The 23,019-nt window shown below is 44.1% G+C and overlaps 1 protein-coding gene across 1 annotated transcript; it reads left to right on the top strand.

Moving 5' to 3' along the window:
• Positions 1 to 213: 213 nt before the first annotated feature.
• mdfic (MyoD family inhibitor domain containing) lies at positions 214 to 22,729 on the top strand. Its single transcript, XM_034526446.1, has 5 exons — positions 214 to 309; positions 586 to 799; positions 2,762 to 2,872; positions 14,579 to 14,929; positions 19,851 to 22,729. Exons 2-5 carry the CDS (start codon positions 706 to 708, stop codon positions 20,099 to 20,101), a joined length of 807 nt encoding a protein of 268 aa, XP_034382337.1. The 5' UTR covers positions 214 to 309; positions 586 to 705; the 3' UTR covers positions 20,102 to 22,729.
• Positions 22,730 to 23,019: the final 290 nt, after the last annotated feature.

The following is a 23,019-nucleotide window of genomic DNA, read 5'->3' as shown; positions in this document are numbered from 1 at the left end:
ACTAAACACCGCCGCTGACCGTCGACCGCGTCGACAGGACTATTGTTGATATCTCCGTACGTACGTCAACAGCGGAGTGGGGACCGGGGCGGGGGGGGGGGGGGGGGGCGGGGCACACACTGTGGCCGCTAAAGTTAGCGGAAAAAAAAGTTTTTGAAACGCTAAGTTCGTCGCTTACCCAGTTCCGTCCCCCTCCCTCCACCCTCCCCCCGTCCGCCCCCCCCCCCCCAACGCTCCGGGGACAGAGTCGGAGGAAGGAAGGATGGGAATAAGTCCTATTTGAAGCAAGGGAGTTGTCATGTTTGAAAGGTAAGTAATGCTTTATTAACAATACATCCTGCTTTAGCTATAAACAGCACTTTTAGCTAGCGTTAAAGACGAGGGGAGTGCGTGTTTTTTTTTTGTTGCACGTGGAGTCTTTCGGCAGGTTTTTGTGTAGAAGAAGAAGAAGGGGAAAAAAACGCGAGAGAAGGGAACTTTCCACGAAGTTTTTACTGCGGCTCGACGTCACTTTGTCGGCGTGTGAATAAGCAGACGACTGTCTCGAGTTGAGTAATGACACGGTTGTTGCTTTGTGTCTCCAAGCCTGCGCTGATGATGGGACGCTGGTTCTCTGAGGGCTGAGGGACGGGAGGAACGTCTTCTACTCCTCTTGTGTGTGTGTGTGTGTGTGTGTGTGTCCCACAAAAAAAAGACGACTGTCTCATGTCCAAGGAGACTGTACTTCCTCCGGATGGGCCGGCAGGGCCAGGGCAGGGCCCTCTGCGCGAGACAAGTCCCCTGCTGTCAGCCTCACAAGGTAAGGCCACCAGGAATCACAAGCATGGGAAATACAATTTAAACTGAGGTGGCCAAAAGTGGGGTTTGGGGCTCCCGAGGGGGCCCGCGAGAGGTTCCCAGAGGTCCTACAGCAAGATGTAATTTAACTAATATTTCATTAAGTGGGTGGAGAGTGAGGGGAAAAAAAAACAACCTCTCGAAGTGTACATACATAACAACATAGCTCATTGGGCCGGTGGTCAGATCCTCACGCTCTGAGACTTGCAAACATTAGAGAATGCCTGCTACTTACAGCAATGCCCAGCCCGTGCGTATGAGAAGTTATGAGTGTTTACAGGGTTGTTGTTCTCTCCATGCAGCCAGGGCCCTAGCCATGCAGCTGAGCTATGAATATCAGTGACATATTCCGTCAAGAAGTCACGTTGCTGGTGCAGTCGAACATGGGAGAAAACAAGAGAAAAAACACACATAGCGAGAATTAGTCACCGACCGCATTACCAGGTTACCGCAGCGTATCAGTATTCGTCGCTCTGCTTGGGACAATATCAGCCTTGTCTTCACAAATTATAATCATGTGATTTTTAGTATACATCAGTTTCTGTGCTCAGTGTTAAGCCTTGATAATGTTTTTGCTTTTTCCCCCTCAATAAAGTCTGAAGAAACGCCCTGGTGACTATTAACAGCAACCACAGCCAATTATAGTTTTTAATTAACTTTCTAGTTGCCCCTAAGATTATCACATGTAAAATAAGCTTACCCCCACACCCACTTTTCATTTTTCTTCAAACAAGCAATGAACCGTTAACCATCCTATTTATACCAAGCATCATTATGGCACTGTCAAAAAATAGCAAAGTAGGACAAAGTAAGCAATCACTGGCGCTGCTGGATTGCGAATGGATTTTCGCTGGACCTTCAAAGGCGCTTGCAGTTAAGACTGGATTTCCCCTCTCAGGGGACTGTGGATGTACTGAGAATAGACCAATTTATTTCTAACTGTGATCACTAAATACCGCGATGCATCACACGGTACTGCTAGCGCAACTGCCGCGATCATACATCAGCGCCAAAGCTGAGATATGTGCCATATCTATCTAGGGCTGCTGGCCTGAGCCCATCCGTTCCACTCCCCCATCCATCACTGCTTACAAACAGAGAGTGTTGTAGCATTGGAACAAACGCATCAAGCTTTGCTAAGCGAGATCGCTAGCTTTTGCTGAATCATTCCTCACCGTTTTATTTTTTTTCTTCTTTAGAATCCCGGCAAAAAAGTGGCGCAAGAAGACGCCGTGTTACTGAAAAACTTGCAAGCTATGAAGAAAAGAAAACAGGGCTGTGAGCAGACATCTGGCACCAAACCAGTGAATAAAGTCATTGGGGAAGGTTTATTTACTGAACAAAGCAGCAGTGTGCCACGAGCAAAGCGTCAATGAGTCAAGAAGCCAGAGGACACGTCTTAGGGAGATGAGTGAGACCGTCTCATTTTTTTTTTGCACAGCTATCTGGCCGAGAGTCTTTGCCCACATACTTGTTCCAATTTAGATGAATGCAGCCTTTATGGCACTAAAACGAAGCTTGGCAGGTAGAGCACACGCGGGAACAGAAGGAGAGAAAATGAGATCCAGGGCTCTGGCAGGGCCTCTACCTGAACCGCCCCACCATGTTGTGCAACCATTCGCCAGCGGTCGGTGTTTTTTCTGGTTTAAAAAGAGGCCGGGTGGCCTCTGCACCTCTGGCTCGGCCAGCTGTCTGTTATACTTTGTCCACTGTGGCCGACCCCGCGGTAAAAGTTAACTGGTGTTTGAAGGAGTGGTCGTAATGCACATTAGTTTAGAACAGTTGGGCCCGTAAGAGGATAACCCTAACCCTAACCCTGTGTTAGCATCGTGCAGCTTAATATATATTTTGCTGCTTAACTCTGTGTGCAACAGGTTTTCCTTCCTCCCGCCATGTTTAACATTCAGCGCTTTTGTGACCCTAGATGCTTGCGACAGCGAATCGTCAGGAAGAACGCCGTCTCCCAAGAAACCAGCCGCCGAAAGACCGAGTCACGTGACGGAGGAGACGCCGAATTACTGCGAGCCTGTGAGAAGTAAGTTTTAACGACACAAGAAAAGCTATGAGCGTACCGGAGGATATCTCTGTGTTGTTTTTTAAAGATAAACAACAATGAGCCGTTTATTTTGAGAGAGTGAAAATGACTATCTCTGCTTTTGTGCACTCAAAAGGTTGAGTTAAATGCAGTGGCATCGTTTTTTAAAACATTTATATAGTATATGATCCCTTTTTAAAAAATGTTTTATTATTATTTTTTCCAACCGTCAAGAATGGCAATTGTTTTGACAGTTGCGTAGTGCACACGCACAAGGCAGGGTCAGTTTGTCCAACCAAAATATTAGCTTCGGTGTTTCCAATTAAAATATCAAGATAGCACTGAGGTCTCTTGACAAGTGGGCGGGAGCATGGACGCTCGCTCATTCTGCCATACTGACCAAGACTTGGCTCGTTCCTCCACTTTTGCTTCTCCTTCCAACTGCAGCCCACTGTTTTGGGAGTTGGTAAATCCTGTTTGTGGTTCTGGCATTTACTGTTTTTATGCAATGATTGCATCTTAGCCACAACCTTTTTTTCTCGTACCAAACATTTACCTTTTGGATAAAAGAACTGTGCCAGCTGCTGGAGGCGTTTTTCTGTTCAACAGAGACTTCAGTGTCATTCATATACTGTATATCGCTCTGACCAATAACCTACCATACCAATAACATATGGTTTTAGATCATAAAATGATGGTGGGCTCTTTTCTGCATTTTACAGTCTGATCTTATAATTTGGGAAACTTTGCAAGCCTGTAGTGTAACTCTGAACTAATCATGTTGCGAATGCAACATGCAAATATCCTGACACGGGGAGGTTTTACAAAACAATTATTGGCCATTGAACAGCTTGAGTCACGAGCAGCTCTAATTAATTCTCGATGCACTCTCATTCAGTGAAATGATTTCATACTGAGCTATGGATTGCAGGTCACAAAATGAAACCGGCTAAAAGCTTTGTGTGTGTGTGTGTGTTTTATTGTTCTTAAGAAGAGTGAGATGTGTCAGCAAAGGCTAATAGCAGCTGATTGCTTCCATCCATGTAAGTGCCAAGCGATAATAAGGATTCTATTTGCATTTGCCACAACAGTTCTTTTGTTTCTAGGTTGTTAACTTTTCCAGGGCGCCTTTTCCGGCTTTTTTTTTTTTTTGGTATCAACCTTAATGACTTGCCGGTGGCTTGTTTACTGAATCAGCAAGGAAAAGAGATTCAGTTGCAAAAGGAAAAAAATGTTTCTGTCAAGAGGTCTTTCTAGCTTGGCAGGTGTGTGTCGAGTATTGCACTTCTGCAGGGAGGCATGCTTTTCTTTCATCTCAGCAGATAAGCCCCTGTGACAACAGTTTTGCGTCGTAATTGATGTCACCTCCATCGACCCCCCCCCCCCCCCCCCCCCCACACACACACACACACACACACACACACACGCACACACACACACACGCACACACACGCACTGTTTAGTAAGATCATTTTAGAGGAAGATATGCTACTTCTCTTTGAGAGAGTTACAAGAGCATTTATAGTTAATGTTAAATTCAAGACAAAAACCAAAATCTGCGCTATGATAATAAATAATAATCTTTGGGAAAGTTTTATGTCCCCTTGTCTGTCTGTCTCTGTGGTTAAATCAAAGCTGGAACATTATTTTAGGAGGGCGGGGGGGGCTCAAGTTAACGTATCAGTGTCACAGTCTCAGTGTGGTTTTGTTTGTTGAGGTGCTTGCTGGCTGGGTAATTGAGAGCCCTATTCTCCACAGAAACAGGAAATCAATAAGAAATCATCTGCTTGCCTACATCCTGCGCCCTGCCCCCCCCGGCTCTCCGATTGAAAGCTTGTGTACAGTTTGTGGACTGCGACTTTTCACAACAAGAGGAAGCCTATTGTAATGTTGTAATAACAGCACATATCCTATTTCAGTCATGATAACATTGTTTTGACAAGTTGTCTTTTTAACGTAAGGGTCGCCCTTCAAGCGGGAATAAACATGGCAGCGGGTACATATTATTTGAAAACAGTTTTTTTCGTGGAGCACAGCATGCATTTTCAGGGGAGTGTATTCAAGAGTGAGTAACTGAACCTCGCCGCCCAATTAATCATCAAGTGTGACCTAAAAAGCTGAAATGATCATTATGAACGGAGTATCATGAATTTGCGCGGTTAAACAGAAGGGTGGGGGTTGCCTGGATTGCCATCCAACCACTGCTTCTTGTTAGATGAAAAAAAACAACTACAATATTGCCCTTCCTGTTGGACCGTCAGTAAACGGTTCCTCTGTGGCTCCACCATCCTGGGGGAGGAGGGAGAATCTTGTGGGAGAGACGGACATTCCTCAAGAGACTGTTCTGGGTTTTCAAGCAGCTGATATCTCTACCAAACAGGGCCTCGGCTCTCCAGCCCCTGCCTCAGAATAAATTGCTACCACCCAGCACCAGTTTGAGGAGTTTAATCGTCACATTATTCACCGGATTGTCAAATACTTTTTTTTTTTTTTAATGCTTCTGTGTTTGATAAAGATGACCTCACTAGCTTCCAAAGAACAGGTCTGTTTTATCACAGGAAGAATTCTGTAGTGAGAAAGGAAGGTCAAATAACATGACTTTAAAAAAAAAAAGAAATACATTAGTCTGGCCTTTGTGTGAATCCCTGATTGGACTCTTTAGTGGCACACCTTCAAGGTTATTACCTGTGCGCAGAATTGACCTTTCGGAAGTGAATTTGTGACCCCTAATAAATGCAGTAAAAGGGATTGTTTAACGGGGGAGAGTCTCGTACTTGCACCTTTCTTGCAAGAAAAGATTCCTTGACAGTGCTACAATTAAGATTTATATACAAACCTATAAAGTGTTATGATATCAGACAGTTGGCAGAGTTAGACAAAGATAAAACAAAGGGCAAGCGCCTCTCCATCATTCATTTCATCATCAGTGCGGAAATATTTTTTTGCCGAAGTGTTGAATCAACATTCTCAGACTGTCGCACTTTGCCTCATGTATATTCCAAAGTGACTTAAGTACTTAAAGACTTTTTAACCTTCTGCCCGTTTGTCTTTTTCCCAGAATGCTTTTTGAAGCCATAGGAAGTGCATGCTGATTGTTGTTATGCAAGATTCATATCTTTATTGTAATCCTCAGAGACCTGTCTCTGCAGAAATAATGTGTCTAAAGCATAGACCTATTATAACGCAACCGTAATTTTCAAGTGATTACTTACCAGTGGGTCATGGAATCAAAATCTGTATAAATAGGGTGAAACGCTAGTGTCGGGGTTGATTAAAATGGCCATTGTAATTCTACCTCTGTTGTAATTATTTTCTCATTGTCTTGCTGCAGATAGATTTCATATGGGAAATTTCAAGTGTGTTAATTAGCATATTTTACCCGAAGTGCCCGAGCCTATTCAGTGTTAATTTTTTATTTTTTAAAAAGATTTTCAAAATACTTGAGCCAAATGATGATAGATATGCCGGCCACGATTCATGGACTGCAGTCTTTTATTCACTCATGTTAGATACAAGGCAACATATATAGATTTTTGAGTGTATTTCTCTCTTTTCCTCTTTATAGCAGAGAATGTGAACATTAATAGTAATCTTTCAAAGCCATTTTAACACCAATTGACCTTTTGTGTCCAACTAGTTCTTTTGAAACACACATCTGCCGTGGTGTAAGACATGTTCAGATCTTTTACTTGCATCACAGTAGCAATACCACAGTATATAATGAAAGAAAGGTCTTGCATTCAATACGTAACCTATAGAAAAATGCGTATGTATGTATTCTCATTGGACTCATCAATTTAAAGGGACAGTGTTTTTATTTTGGTGTGAACTCTCACTAATATTTTAGTTGGTGGAGTTGATGCAAATTTCAACGACCTTTTGTATTGCTGGTCAGTTGAATCTCTAATAATGCATCAAATGGTACACAATACATAAGTATTTGAGGTAGAGGTTGACAGACTGCTCTGCTCATGTTTACCCCCTCTCTAACCAGAGCCACACCAGACAGCAACTCAGAGAGAGAGAGAGAGAGAGAGAGAAAAAAAAAAATCAGCCAGTTCAAATGAGAGCAGCGCAGGGGGGATTACTTGGCCTCTAACAGGGTTTGGGCTCCAACATTAAGGTTAAAACCCTTTTCTATTACTGAGATCTCTGCTGATGTTGCCCCCGCCAGCCCCGGCCCCCTCGAGCTCCCAGCGCCTTGCCCCCTTCGTGTTTGCAGGTTCAGTGCCTCTCTGCTAGGTCATTCTGTCAGGCCCCCCTGATCAGTGGAGGGTGACCGGGGACCAGGGGATGGCTCCCGTCCAGACACACAGACAGCCGCAGCCAGCACAGGCCCTGGCTAGCGCAATACTCCCCCCCCCCCCACTCTAGAGCTAAAATCGATACGGGCGTCTCCGTGTTTAAAAAGCCACTCAAAGGCAGACGAGCACCTCTGTCCCAAAGGCTGATCTCTCAGCTTAAGGCCTTGATTGGCATCCCGAAGATGCGAGGCGCTGACCCACAGCTGTCCCATTAGCAGAGGGTTAATGCTGAGATTGATACTGAGCAAATAAAGGAACTAGATGTGGGGGCATTTTGATAGACTGTCTATCCCCTCTCTGACCCAGAGACCGACCTCAGTTGTATTTTGGCTTTTAGGGAGTGGTAGAGCTACTGCCAGATCCTCATCTCTGACTCTGTTAGTGGATCTGCTGCAGATGCACACTGTATTTATTTGGTGTGTGTGGTTGACTCTATGTCTGCCGTTTAGCATGCGTGTGTGTGTGTGTGTGCCCAACTGCGCATGTGCACGTCTGCGCGCCTGCTGTGGAATTTCAATCAAGTGAGTTTCCTGTGGAACTTCTACTTTAGCGAGGAGATTTTGAAGCTGGAGGAATATTTGAGTCATCGATGTAACTGAAACTGAAATACCCCCGTTCCCCTTCTTCCCTCCCTCCTCTTCCCCTCCCATTCGCTCCTGCTCGGTTGCGCCGTTTTTTTTTTGTTTTGAGTCGTCAGCGAGGAGAGGGTGGAGCACGTTTTTTCAGTATGGAGCCTGGCAGCTCCCTCAGGCCCGCTCTGAGTCACGTCATAATTGATCTTTCTAGAAATTGTGGGAGCTAGCCGTGTAAAGCCTAAATCCGTGCAAGATGTGCAGCTTTTTAAATATTCGGCACTCGCGCATTCGCCTGACTTTATACTACATTCCCTTTCCCTTTCTTAGATAGTAAGAAACAGATGAGGGAGAATAAAAGGCGTTTGACGAAGCTTAATGCAGAAACAGCCTCGTACAAATTCATCTCAGAAATGAGGAGAGGAAGAGAATAAGGCACCATTTAGTGTGTCTCACAGCAGCCAGGTTGTAAGGCTCTCAACGCTCCTTGATGCCTGGCCTTCCGCTACATTAGTAGCACTCACATTAGCGCCATGCCAAATCCCACACAACAGTGGAGAGACCGGAGACTTCAGTAGTCGGAGCTCTGGGGTGTCGGGGTGGGCCTCAACATGATTCATGTAAGAGAAAATGGCATCTCATCGGGACTTTCAGTGATTTAGATAGCAGTCAGACATATGCATTTGGGAAAATGTTCCGTTTTGAAATCAAAGGATAATTGATGACCCCCTTCTCATGAGTTCCCCTTCGCAGCACTCACACATACCTTGGCCCGCCTGGTGCAAGCGGTACGCTGAGAGGTTCATGTCCTCAAATCAAGCTCTTGTCTTTCAAGTTGCATTTGCTACTGTAAAATGTAATTAAGCAGAACAAGGTCCGAGGGGGTTATTTTTTTCAACTCAATCAGCAGCAACATTTGAAATGAGTAAATCCCAGACGCCCTGCTTCTCTCAATGTTGGGTGGAGGCGGCGGTGGTGAGGGAGGGGGTCGGAAATAATATTAAGCTCTGTCTCCGCGTGTCACTTCCCCTTCAGCAGGTTGGAGGAGTAAAATTTGAATGGCTGTCACAGAGAATTAAAACAGGGCGGGAGAATACGCGTGTCACCGCTGAAAACGAGCTGAGCAATATTGACTGATTGCCCTGGAATGGGATGGAGATGCAGACACAAAAAAAAAAAGTGATGTTTCCTGCGAAAAATGAGATGCTACACAATGTGAACAGCCCTGACAGGTGAAGACAGCTAATAGAGTTCTGTTGCGGGTTGCCATAACACACCCACACACACGCAGGGCCTGTCACTTCTGCTGATGAGGATCCAATATCAGAGCAGTTAATTTAGCTATCCTCGGCGGTCATCATCACCCGCGCTGCCGCCATCATCGCCATTTTATCTTGGATAAATACAAAACATTGCGCGCGTGCGTGTGTGAACTGACAGGGCCAGGATTGCCGAGAGATGTCCAGAGTCACATTTTCCTTCATATCTGTTGGAACGAGTGACATTTGTGTTAGCCCGTGTCGGGTCGCCATCCACCTCCTGTGTAAACAGCTCAAGACGAGACCACACAGTTTCGACAGCCACGTCTCTTTCTAATCAAATGCTCGTTCCTGGTTGCCGGTTGACATCACCAATTTGCTCTCATTTCACACTGCTTATATCTGCATTATATGGATGCTAATCACCGTTGGTGGGTTTTGTTGTGCTGGGACACTTAAATGATGCAGTTGCTTGTCTGTTCCTTCCAATGCGTCCCTCCAGACAATAAAGAAAGTCCTTGTCCCGGAGTTTAAGGTCAAACGGTAAACGGGGCTTTGATACGCCCAAGGAAAATTTCAATCAGAGGCCTTTGTAATAACATTCATTGTACTATTTTCCTCTCTCTCTCTCTCCGTCCCCCTCACTCTCTCTACAGTATAATTCCCCTGGTTTTGCGTCTATAAATATGGACAGGGAAGATGTATAATTTCTAATGAGAAAATATATCCCTTTGGATTGAAAAGCAGGGGCTGTTCCACACGCTGCTGTTTGTTAGGAGGAGAGATGATACCTCAGGCTGTTTTGGCAGAGAGAGGAGGAGGTGCTGGTGGTGGTGCTGGTAAGAAGAGTCTGGCTAGGTCATTGCACATTTACAAATTAGCATTTCAATCATGCAGGTACATGGCCAGCCGAGCAGAAAATATACATGTTTTTCTAATACAAGGCACAAAAAGATAAACAAAACACTGGCCCTGTTAGTGGAATTAGCATTTCAGAGCTAACTGTCACTGTTGTATTCTGCACGTCGCTGTTTGGGGATCCATAACTAAAAATAAATGCCTTTCTTCCACTCTCCAGTTCCATTCAGTGTTAACTCACAAACTCATAGCATTGTGTAATAACGGCTATTAGGAGATGAATACAAGATCTGGACTGCGGTGTTTATTTGGTTGACATGATGTGACATTTGAATAACTGTATGCTCTCTATGATGGGCATTCTAATACGCCTGGGCAAACACCTTTTGTCTCCTTTCTTCCGTTTTCTCTCTGTCTCTGGGGCATTAATATTAAAAAGGACTAAGCTTCAGTGATGCGGAGCTCGTGTGGTTGCTCAATCCGCTCCCTGCCTTTTTTCGACTCTCGACATCGCAGTGTGTAAATGAGAATCTCCACAGCGCCCGGTTTGACCTCTGCGTTATATTCTCATGTTCTTCACTATTTTAGAGTTCTTGTTTATACATCTCTGTTTCAGTTGACATGCATACATGCATATTCCTTCCTGGTAGGTCTGCCTTTGTATGTGTGTGTGGGGGGGGGGTTGTGGGGGGATGCAGTAGGCTTGTGACATATACATATATGTATATATATATATATATATATATATATATATATATATATATATATATATATATACACATATATACTCCTCTTCTTCTTCCTTCTGTCTTTTGGGTACAATTTCCAGCTTCCTCCTGTAGGACCTATTTTCTGTGACAAAAACGAAGGTGTTTATATACTCAGTTTTACATACAGAGCGCACAGCTCTGGCGCGGCTCCAGCAATCTCCAGGCACTCCGGTGCTCGGTCCCTGTGTGGCGCAGCCACTGAAGACTCAGTGACAAATGGCAATTATATTTGTGTGTTCTTCATGAATCCATCAAACACTGGCCTTTTAAAAATGCTCCCCAGATATTTGAGGCTGTCAGCTACTAGTAGCTGGGACCAAATTGGGATGCTGCTTAGACAGTCAAGAACCACTCACCCCCTAGTTTCCCCTGTGATGTGTGTGACAGTGTGTGTAGGGGAATACCATGTTTTATTCAACTACAAATGTACACTCTCAACAGTTGTTGATGTGCTAGAAATAGGGCGGTTACAAGTCCAATTTGAAGCATCTGTGCGTGTGTGTGTGTCCACTTCTTCCTCCAAAACATGGTGTTTTAATGCAACCTGTCAGGTTGTGTGCTGTCGGTTATCTCGGGACACCTACCTATCTCTACACGCTTGTGGCAAATGCACAACTGCGTATGATCTTTTTAAAAGTCGCTGGGAGTTTGTTCGTATAAAATTTTGATGCCGTTTGCGGTTCCTGCTGTGTTCTGCACTCGGATGCACACGATGCAGAAGCGGCGTGTCCGTGTTGCTCCTTTAAGATTCATCAACAGGCACCTGCTCATCAGCTGACTCCTCGGATGCGGAATGAAACTTCATTTTCATCAATGACATTACTGCATTATATTATAACATTATGTTCAATTTTGACCAAATAATGGTTGTTTGATATACTTCCTTTTTCCTGACTCTATATTGTCTCTAGTTATACAGTACACAACAGCCAAGTGCTAGCAAACATCCTCTCATGGCACTGCAGGTGCAGAGAAAGTTTTCGATGCGCCAACTTACCAGCGTGGCACATTCCCAACAGGATTGACTGAACTTCTGCCTTCTCTCATTATGTCTTCATTTGTCTCACGGTGACTGTACAAGTCTGTCATTGCCATCTTTGACAGTATCGTCATTATCGTGATCAACGATTATGAATATTACTTCATTGTGTCCATTCGTCTCAGTCACAGCGCTCATCAGGATAAAAGAAGAAGAAGAAGAAGACCTGACTGTGTAAAGGCTACGCAGGAACGTGCCACTGAGGCACACTTCTCTGCAGACTTGAACCACTTTTTTAGGACTTTGCAGTGTGTCAGTAACCTGAGTACCGCTTATGTACTATGGTGGTTTCTTAATAACTATTTATACTTTGGTAAATTGAAAGCTTGACTACCCCAAAAGGAAAGGTAATTATGCCTCACAGTTTACTTTGGCCTTTTTGTGCATGAACGTGTGTTTATGTGTGTTTGAGTCAAGCCTAGATGGGAAAGACTACTGTGTTATTACGCAAGATACTATGGGTGAAGGATTTGTGAAGGAACTGCAGGAGTTTTGCTGTGTTGTATTGACGTGATACTCAAGAAACAGCTGACATATTATTGCTGTGCATCCTCAGCTGTGATTTGTGCTCCTGTATGTTTGTGTGTGGACGAGTTCATCATTAGCTAAAGAGAGGGATTCCCCCCTTCAGTTCCATTACTGTCAGCGTAGCGCATTTCTGTGTTTACACATTCAAATATGTGGGGCTACATCTGAGGGATTAAATTCCGCGAGAAAAAAAAGAAAGATTTTCCTTTCTGGATTCTGACCATTTTAAAACATGAATTGCTCACAGTACCAACCTTGTTTCACTGGAATTAAGACACGTCTAAGTTGCAGCTTTTAAATGTGTCACAACATGCTGAAGAGCTAACTTTTGCTTTGTGATTATTGTTTATTATTGTAAGGAGAGCGAGCTGACTCACAAAAGTTGTCCCACTGGTCTGTGCACCTTGAAGTTGGAGTTGCACAACCAGATTACTATAACACAGGATCCATTTGAAAGAAAGTATCTTTGGCCAACCCAAGTAAGGCCCACTGTGTTGATATGGAGACAACTCTACAATGTGTGCGCGTGTGCGTGTGTGTATGTGTGTGTGCTCCTGGCTTCCTTTATAATAACGTGTTGCCAAGCATTACAGCAAAAAAGACTGGTGGAAAAAAAAGGTGCCTATATTAAAAAAGGGTGAAAAACGGGGCAAGCTGTCAGAGGTAAAACTGAAGAACAACAACAGATGTAGCCTACTCCAGGTCTCCTTGTTAGCAAGCTTTAGTCCCTCCCATGCACATTGTCATGGGCAGACTGCAAGGCTTTTGTCTTTTGGAGAAGAAAATCCATCAACCTGGTCTTAAACCACTGCATAATGAATTATATCGTGTGCTACCCAGTTGTCTAATTCAAATTGCATGGAATCCTGATCCCTAAAGTCTATATTTGTTTATCGAGGCAGCATAAATAAGCCTGAATGAGGAGAAGGCAAAAACCCAGTGTGTGTATTTAATTGCTTTGTTTTACATCCACATCCGCGTCCGGCCTCTCCCAGGGTGATGTGTTGTTAAAAAGCGTGAGGCCCGATTCCCACACTCTCTCTCCTTCTTGTTAACTGTAATTGCACTTGTTGGTGAGCTGACAGAAAGAAAATAGAGATGGAAAAAAATCTACCAGCAACGTATTAACTTCTCTGTCAGTTCGCCTCCCCCTTTGGAAAATGTGTTGATTTTTGGACAGCTGCAAAGCACTTAAACAAGATTCAGCTTGTGCTACACAGCTGTTAAGTGAGGCGGAATATGATGGTGAGGACAGCATATATTCAATGTATATACAGAAAGTATAGAATAGGAACAAAAACTGAATACGTATGGTTCACACAGACAGACTTTAAAAGAGATGAATAATTCACTAAATCTCAAGTTAACCGTGCACTGGCGGCGCGTGCACATGCATAGTGGCTCTGATGTGGAGGGAAGGTAATGTCGGAGTAACTCCCAGTAGAGCTGAATGTGCAGGTGTTCCTCTCTGTAAAATGCCACCTCCTTTGCTCACTCACATCCTTCGCCTTCTTTCTTATCAGACAGGTCGCTGTCTCCTGACTTTCTGTTGCTGTCACACGCACACTTAGAAAGGCCATCTCTGAGCTTTCAGAGGAATGGAGATCATTACTGTTGCAGACAGCAGCTTTTTTGTATATGCACAGTATCACAGGCTCTCTTTCTCTTTTTACCGCATTAATCTCCCTTCCCCGCACACTTGTCGTAACTCACCGGGGTACCGCTCCCACACATGTCTGACTGCCTACAGCGGTGGCTTTTGTGAACCTGTCACATATGAGGTTCCTATATCTCTCCGCTCCTTTCCGTCACTCCAGGTTGAAATGTTTGCCATGTGATCGATATGATCGTGTTAGGAAACGTCGGCAAGATTTGCTGAGAATTATTTAGGCACGTCTCCATTACCGGGTTCGGTTTGAAAGGACTGAACATCACAGGTGCCGAGAGTGCAGACAAAGTTCTCTTCAGTTAAAATAAAGTAACAGGGTTATCACTCTCTTACTGCCGTACGGGGGAAAGGAATCCACAACTCTTAGTCTTCCATAAAAATAGACATTACAAACATTTCATAAGTTATTAAAGCAAACCGCTAGTTCTTTTTGATGTTTGTGTATTTTAGTGTTTTGTCCTCTACATTTGCATAAAAAAGCATGAATAAAGAAGCAGCCTTCTGTTTTGTTTCTTTATTCCATTTATGAGATTGTCTTGTATTAAGACCCTGAGCTTGTAGTTCAGTAGTCAGCTGGGGAATGCAAGAAAGCTGAAATACCCCAAATAAACTGAATCGTTTTAACTGTCTTTGAATACTGCAACTAGACAACCAGCTCTTTACTAAACATGAGTAAAAATGAAATGTTGTTTTCTTCACGTCTCCAGCTCAACCCCAGACTCAGACGGTGCCCTCGGAGCCAGCCGAGGGAGACGCTGGCAAGGACCAAAATGGCTTTCGTCACAGCAACGGCAACGGCGTCCACCCTGGCATCGGTGGGGCCAGGGCCACGCGTAAGTGCTCCTGTGGTGCCAGTACGAGCGCCGCCGCGAGTGGGTCCGGCCCTGGTACGAGGTCAGCGGCGGCCACGACGACGGAGCAGCCCAGGAAGCAGCCGTCCACGCCGGTGTCGCAGAGGGTGCAGAGGAAATTGAGGTCCAGCTTGTCGGTCAACAGTGACAGCAGCAGACGCAGTAAAGGCAGTTCCACAGCGTCGCAGAAACCTCCTTTACCAGAAGGTGAGTGTGCACACACACGGTAACAACCCCGCAGAGGAGAAGAGAGCACAAGCCCACACACGGACACGTTGAAACTATCTTTTCAAACCCTTGTTTGCTTGCTTGCTTCAATTTCTGCATCCCATCTTCTGTTGGTTAAAAATCCATTTCCACGGCCGCAGGGATGTCTCAAGAATCGAGGGCTGCAGTCATAAATATACCAACATTAATGGTTTACAAGAGTGGCATTTAACATTGTAATGGGATGCGAAACAGATGTAATCCTGGTCTGTCATAAACCACAGAACACAGCGCATCGCCCGTTGTTAATAAATACAACATATTGCAACAATGAAATCCATCAAATCAGCTCTGGGATATTCTATTAACTACTGATTGAGTGAAAATAAATGATGTATTAACAGCCGATACAAAAGTAGCAGACAGAAGTAAAGCACGTCGTAAACACAGACTTTAAAAAAATGAAAATGTCCTCACCTAGATTTTTTATAGTTCGTTTGATGCTCAGTTCCAGATTTATTTCTTAACTCTTTTGGTTCTGATGTTCAGTTGGATTTCAGCTTTTCATGCTCAAATCTATTGTTTTTATACCAGCCTTTTAAAATTCACAGCCTCTAATTTGTTTTGGGTAAAAAAAAGGTTTGAAAATACCCAATGAAACTATTGATATCTAATTTATCTTCTGATATACTTATTCTCTACTAAAAGGAGTTATTATTACGTATCATAAAAAAACATGAATTGTTAGATTTAAGTTCTCAATAATTTATTAACGACAAAAATGCAACAAGCTATTCTTGCCGTCTAAAAATGAACATTTCTGTATTGGGCAGCTGTATTATCTAGGAACGTATGACAAAAAACTGATGAACTCATCGCTATCTGGTGGCACAGTGAAATGATATGCCATCAAACCAACACCATCAAAGGGATTTCTCTGTTGAAGGGGCTACGCTTTGCAGGCTCTGCTGCAATAATCCCATATAAGATATTGATAATAAATCCGTACCTTCTCTCACCTTTTAATGATGTGAGTGCATGCCCTCTCATATTTATCACTCCCGTCAAGCAAATGACATCTTATCCCGCTCCTTTAGCTTTTATTTTCTTTAACAAGTCAGAGGCTCCGTTTGCCATGCAGGGAAGCCATCACTTTGTCAGGTGCAAGGCCAAGGTGAGTCCAGTAATGAAGGTGGTCGGCTGGTCCTCTGCCATTGGGGAGATAGGTGTGACCGTCTAACGAGGCCTGAGAGCACAGGGTGCCTATTAAAAGTCGTGACCAGCCTTCTCTAGGCCCCTCATGGCCCCTCACACCTCTCTGGGCCCTTTCTGGCTCTCCCTACATCGCCGTCAGCACCGCCCTGGCCCTCATTAACGTGGCATCCCTCCTCCACCTATTGTACTCTGCTGCTGTGCATGTGTTTGTGGACACGCATGTGCTCCCTCTGTGTTCTGTAGCATGGACAATATGAAGGTTTAGGCATGTTTCTTTAAAGGAGAGGGGCAATTCCTCTCTATTCATCCAACTCAAGGCCTTTGCTGTTTTGCTTTTTTTATGGGCTTATACCCCGAAGTGAAGATGGAAAATAATGTGCTGTTATGCGTTATTAAAGGATCCACAATGGTCAGGTTGAGATACGAGTTTAAATGAAGGAAAAAAAGTAGGCAGTCAGATCTTTATTTGATGATGCCTGACTTTTGGGCGAACCAAACAAGAAGGCACACACTCACAACACTGAAGTAAAGGTGGGATGCATTCGCCAGAGATATTCTAGATATTCTAGTCATGTTTTTAACATCTCAATTGTTAAAGAACAGAAGCGAAAGGGTGCAAAAAACCCCCAAAAAACAACAACAACAACAGCAGCTCATCTAGTCTGTCTCATTATGGTTTTTGTGTTGCTTATTTGCAGACAAGAGCTCTCGGAATCAATATGTTCTCTCTCGACTATTTATTTCCCCCCGGAAAACAGCCAAGCTGTGGTGTTTGAATGTTTACATGGATTAACATAATCTGTTTGCCTGTGAAATTAGCCTCCTAAACAGCCCCCTGAACACAGGAAATAAAAGGCGTAAGCTAGCAGGAGCTAGCTCTGGGGATTCTGGCGCTCCCTGTGTTTCTTGGCACATGCCGTTGGCACCGTAGCCAATCGTGTGATAACACCACGGCTTCTAAGGAGTCATTTAACACACTGCTTTTGTTCAGCAGGGTGGGTTGCCTCAACTCTTGTCATCCAGTTTGTGTTTTTGTTAATTGTGTGTAATCAGTTAAGGTCTCCAAGCTGCTTTAGCCTCATTTAGAGATTTAGGGCCAAGGCCGCGAGCGTAGTCCCCTTGATGTGTGTGTGTGTGTGTGTGTGTGTGTTGTGTAAGCACTAGTCCTCCAGCTTCGACTTTTCCCCTCAGTCATGCATTATACACAGGCTTGCTTTAAAGTGTATGTTGTGGACCTTCTCTATCCAGCCCACACCCTCTACCCTCTTTACCCATGTGCGCCCTCTGTGCATTTCCATGGCCACCGAGGCTTTGTCTGATCAATCTCGCTCTCTCTTCGTCTTTGTCCGTCTGTCCATCTTGCCCTCTCTCTCCCTCTTTGTAAGTTTGAATGTTTTGCACAGCTTGCCGCTCTGAGGCCCATCCAGCTTGTTTTGTGTCATGCCGCTCCCTTTTTCTTTTCTTTCTTTTTTTTCTTTCTTTTTGATGTGAGCTTTCCAGATGTCTCAAACTATTTCCCTCAGAGGCGCCGGACGCTGTTTTTGGCCCCTGCAAACTCTGGGCTTCATCGCCGCTCGCTGACATTAAACAGGAGCGGTGTCAGTGCGCGCTGTTCCGTCTGTCTGTTGGTTGGTTTCACTCAGTGTCTCTGTCTGCCTGTCTGTCTGTCTGTCTCTGTTTTTCGTGGAGATGTGCCTTGCGTCCAGCTCTCTTGTGTACAGTATACGACCCCCCCCGCCCCCTTCCTGCTGTTTCCCCATCTCCTTACTCGCCTTTCTAAGATCCAGACTAATCGCTGGTGTTGAATTATACATCCAAGTGAATAGCTGAGATGGCCGGCCGCTGCTTAATGCCTATGTACTGTGTTTATACCGTATTCACAGGCTGTTACATTCTCAAGGCTGGCATGGCTATACCCTCTGGGTCCTTCAAAGTTTGTTAGGCTACACAAGGTTTTGTTAATGGGGCTTTGGCCGGGCAGCGTTTATTGTTTTCCGTTGCATTCTGTAACACTCAGATGGCAGTACACTCCAACGGATGCCAGTACGGAGGGTAGTATCAGTTTTGTTATGCCACCGTGAAACAAATCCACGATCTGCCCGAAAGCGATTCACTTGCATGTCCTCACCAGATGTTCAGAAGTGAATTTATTCTCATGCATCTTCCATCACTGCCAGTGTTATGGCCTCAGATAAGGATAATAAGATGCAGTCAAACTTCAGGCACCCTCACAGATGCACACACACACACACACGTGTGCACACGCACTTGCTCGTTTCATGTTCCCCTTCTCTATCTTGTTTGTATCACAGTCAGCTAGTGCTTCTGGTCAGCGCTGCAGCCCTGAGCGCCGCAAAAATAGAGTAAAAAAAAAAAAATCCCCGCTACTTTGATTAATCAAACATGAGCATCCAGCGGTCCTCAGCTTGCCTTCCCATGCCGTCCTCCACACTCTCCTCCTTTCGCTCTCCCTCTAACCCAATCAGTAACAGCCCCTTCTGACAGCTCTAGATGGGCTGATGAAAGTTATGCAAATGTGCCCTGTTTGTAATGCTATTTTTCTGCATCCATCCACATCATGTCTTTTTAACACTCCAAAGCAGTGGCGCTGCACCGGCCTTGGTTCAAACAGGAGACAGCTGCAAGGGGTATATGCCAGGCACACTTACCGGATGATTTACTGACTTACATCCAACTGCACAAGTTCTGGTGTGGAGCATGGCAACATGAAATGTGATGTAATCTGTGGGCCATGCATACACACTTCTTGTTCTCTATTTAATCTCACCTACAGTGTATTTTGCTTTATTATGTCTTACATTTCAATTGAAGAATTTTATTCCAAATTTAACTACATCAGCTTTTATAAAGTGACTGATACAATGATTGAGTTTCTTTCTTTAAAAATGAGAATGGGTAAATTAATTTGATTACATTTCTGTACAATATTGAAGAGAAATATTATTCTGACTGCAGTTAAGGAAGAGAGGAAGTAAAAATTATTTCGCTTTGCATCCTGAACTTGCTGCATGCCATTAATAACACAGTGTGTCAGTGGAAGAAAAAACATTTAATTTGTTCTTTTTCATTACCTATTCAAGACGGAAGCATTTTAATGAAACTAATGCAGCCATTCAGAAACAGATTTGTGATGCTTAATGGGTATATTGGTAATTTAAAGGGGAACCCTTCATTGCTGCGCAACAACAAGCCGGAACTTGCCACCAGCTATTTAAAGGCGGTCTGCGAGGAGTTTAAATGTTAATCAGAGGTGTGAGCATTGCCCGCATTAATACACCTACTTACCAGGATGGACTCTTGGACTTTGCTAATCATCTTTGTGTGATCAACCGAGCAGTTTGCATGATAATGCCACAATTATTTAACAGTCCGTTAATCAAAACCGCAGGAAAGGAATTCATTTCTTTGAATTTCTCTTATTTCCTTCAGCCCCCCTGCCGCCTAGTTAGCCCTCACTCACCCTTTTACCGCATACCTACTCCGTTCCACCTGTCAGCCTGCCCGAGTATGCAGCTCCTCATTCACACACTCTGCTCAGTGTTTACATTTTGATTTACTCCCGATGCATCTTTTTATGTGGTGTATTTGTGCGTTTCCCGTCTCCTTTTTTTGTTAATTTATTTTATTCATGTATTTATCCCTTTCATTATTCATCGTCACTCTGGCTGGTTTGCCGTTGACCCAGACTGCTGCGTCCACTGCATCTTGGCCTGCCTGTTCTGCGAGTTCCTGGCGCTTTGCAACATGGTGGCGACGCAGGCCTCGTGCGGCGCATGCTCACCGGAGGCCTGCTGCTGCTGCTGCGGCACCGACGACCTGGCCGACGACTGCAACAGCCCCTGTGACATGGACTGTGGCATCATGGACGCCTGCTGCGAGTCTTCAGATTGCCTGGAAATCTGTATGGAGTGCTGCGGCATCTGCTTCCCCACATAGGGAGCGAGGCCCGCGCCGGTGGAGACGAGTGTGTCTCATCGGGGGATAACTGGACCAAGGATGGAAGAATGCCGGGAAACTGCTGCTGCTGTCACTTTGGATTCAGCAACAGACAGAGGGAATGTGTGTGTCTGTGTGTGTGTGTGTGTGTGTGTGTGTGTGTGTGTGTGTGTGTGTAATGGTCGACATATGTGTTTGTGAATGTTCTTTAATGTGTGATGACTGTTGAGTGTGTGTGCAGTAGAAGGTGGGGCTGAGTATCGCTTTGAAAGATGTATTTTGACACTGGGCTTCGCCATCAAAACCAGCGCAGCAGGAGCCGGAAGTAACTCCAGATATATGAACATGACGGTTACATCTTCAGTGTGCAGTACGTTGTTTCTTCTAATGGCCCAATGAGTAGGATTTGTAGGTTGCAGTTTGTCCTCACAGCAATACAGATTGTTGCCTTCACGAGGGTTCCTGTGGTGGAAAACCAACGCCAGATTCACTCTCGTTTTGCCTCGCCATTCAGGGCTGTGTCCGACATTTTCTTACCTTCATCTTGGATGCGTGCTTGCGACCTGGCACCTGGTCACTACATTTTTAATGTCGGGTTGACACCCCAAAACACAGCAAAATAAGGCAAAGGGCAGAATCTCTGCTACAGACACTACCACCCACGTCTAGTCGGTCATAAGTGATGATTAAGAGGGATTATTTCTAGACATTGAAGGAAATCCTGCTCATTGTGCTTTTAAAAGGAACTTGAACTGGTTTTGATGGTCCATGTAGACCAAAGTGTTTTCTAGCTCCATAGCTTTCACAGGGTCTGACAGTCTACTCAGTCCTAGTTGTGGTTGTCCATGCCCCCCTTCCCTCCATTGGGCTCAACAATATGGGCCTGGGCTCCGATAGGGAACCGGCGGAGGCAAAGCTCTGCTCCTGGCCAAAGGAGACGCTGCTGCCAGGCACTGAGCTCTCCTCCACCTGCTGGAGCGTCCCACGGAGGTCGAAACAAGGAGCGAAGCCAGATCGGCAGGTCGGTCGCTGCCAAAGGCCCCGCTGGAGTCTGAGCTGAAGGACTTTCTGGTGGACCTGCACGATTCCTTCTGATTTCACGCGGAAACAGACCCGATAACAAGCATTAAGAATAACTATATAGAAATAAACTATCTTTTCACTGATGATTGTGTTTACTTATGTATGTCATATAGAGGCATCAGTATTTCATTGAGAGTGTTTCATACAGTAACTTTAAGTATTCTCTCCTTTGCGTAAGACGTATTATCACAGACCGTCTTAAAGATGTTTGTGTTACATCAGGATTGCTGTCTAATTGTATCTTATCTTTTTAGTCATTTTGATGAAAACCTAAATGATTTGTTTACTCTGATTTTATTTTTCAATACATGTTTTTTTTATGCTCAAAATCTGAGGTTACAGTCTTAAAACACTGTAACACGTTTATGTGACACTTCATACATTCTTAGTTGCATACTGTAGTTTTGCAACACAGACTCTCAAATACAATCTACTGTAGCACTGTGGAGCAGTGGAAACTGGTGAAATATCAAATATGCATCAGGAAATCACAAACGCTACTTTCTAAAGCCAAAAGGAATGAATGTGCCTTATTTAGGTTGTTTGTACTATTTCAAACATTCCTTCGAATTGAAGTTGCCTGTCGTTACAGAAAAAGAAAAAGTGCACAACATTGCTGATCAGCATTTGTTTGCTTGAATCACGATGGAATGAAAACGTGTTTTAACAATGAATCTCACATCGCTCCTGATTTGTCAGTCTTTGAATTTTTGGGATTACTGGAAATACAGCGCAGATACTCAAGACAAATGACATCTCACTGCAATGTAACGATAGACAGTGTGTTTTTTTTTTTTTTTTTACATACATACTGTGTAAATATGTTGAACTTCACTCTGTTCATGAGGGGTTTGAGATGGAATTAAAAACGGTGACCCTTATGCCACATAAGCGGCTTTCGGGTATCAAGCCGAGTGACTCACAATACAAAAAAAAAGGAATCATGAACTGTCATGTTGAAATGGTAAACTAATACAGGGCAGAGGCAGTTTTCTTCTCCTCTCTTCCCCCCCCCCCCCCTCTCTCTGTTCCTTAATTCTGTGTATCTCGAGATGAGTTTGTGGTGAATCACCAGCGGAGTCATTTTCTCGTCTCGGAGATCCGCTTTGATGTTGTTTCCGTGATGATACTTAATGCCGGCCTTCATTAGCACCGCTTGCTAACTGGTTACAGAGAAATGTCCCTTCCTAACACCAAGCACGATAATGTGCTGTCATGTACAGATCGTCTTAATGGCGCACTGTTATCGTGTATAAGGAGGTTGGATAGGCACCTCAGCAGCAGATTCTGAGCAGAAAGTAAAACCTCATTTTCATGTTTATGATTAACTCACGCCAAGAGTGTCAACAAACATTATAGATAATGTGAAGAATTCATCTAAAAAGAGAAACATGTATACATTGCTCTGTAGCTACAGTAGTTGTCTATTCTATACTGTTTTGTGTTTCTCTTCCTATTCTGTGTCCGACACTTGATCCTTCTCATTTTCATCTTCAATCTCAAAGAGAAAAGTTTTAAAGAAATAAAACGTTTCCAAAGATCTATGATGTTTGTTTTTCCACACGTTCTTTTAGTCCATTGATTCTTCCTCATTATGTTCCAGTTGTTAGAATGCAGACAAAAGACTCCGTTGTCTCTGTTCTCACCTAAACTGACGTTTGCATGCATCCGTAGTGTGCTTTTAATTTCAGTCCACAGTCCACAGCAGGGACTTTACGGTAACATCTGGAAATATTCTCGTAATTACATCCAGCAATTAGGCCACTATTTTGATTGTTAAAAAGTCCTTTTAGTATTTTTCGTAGCGACAATGCCAACATTTTATGGTTCCAGCT

The sequence above is a fragment of the Cyclopterus lumpus genome, chromosome 23 (assembly GCF_009769545.1).
Source record: "Cyclopterus lumpus isolate fCycLum1 chromosome 23, fCycLum1.pri, whole genome shotgun sequence".
Lineage (NCBI taxonomy): Eukaryota > Metazoa > Chordata > Actinopteri > Perciformes > Cyclopteridae > Cyclopterus > Cyclopterus lumpus.
The sequence above is the reverse complement of the archived record's forward strand: the minus strand, read 5'-3'. Positions and strand labels throughout refer to the sequence as shown.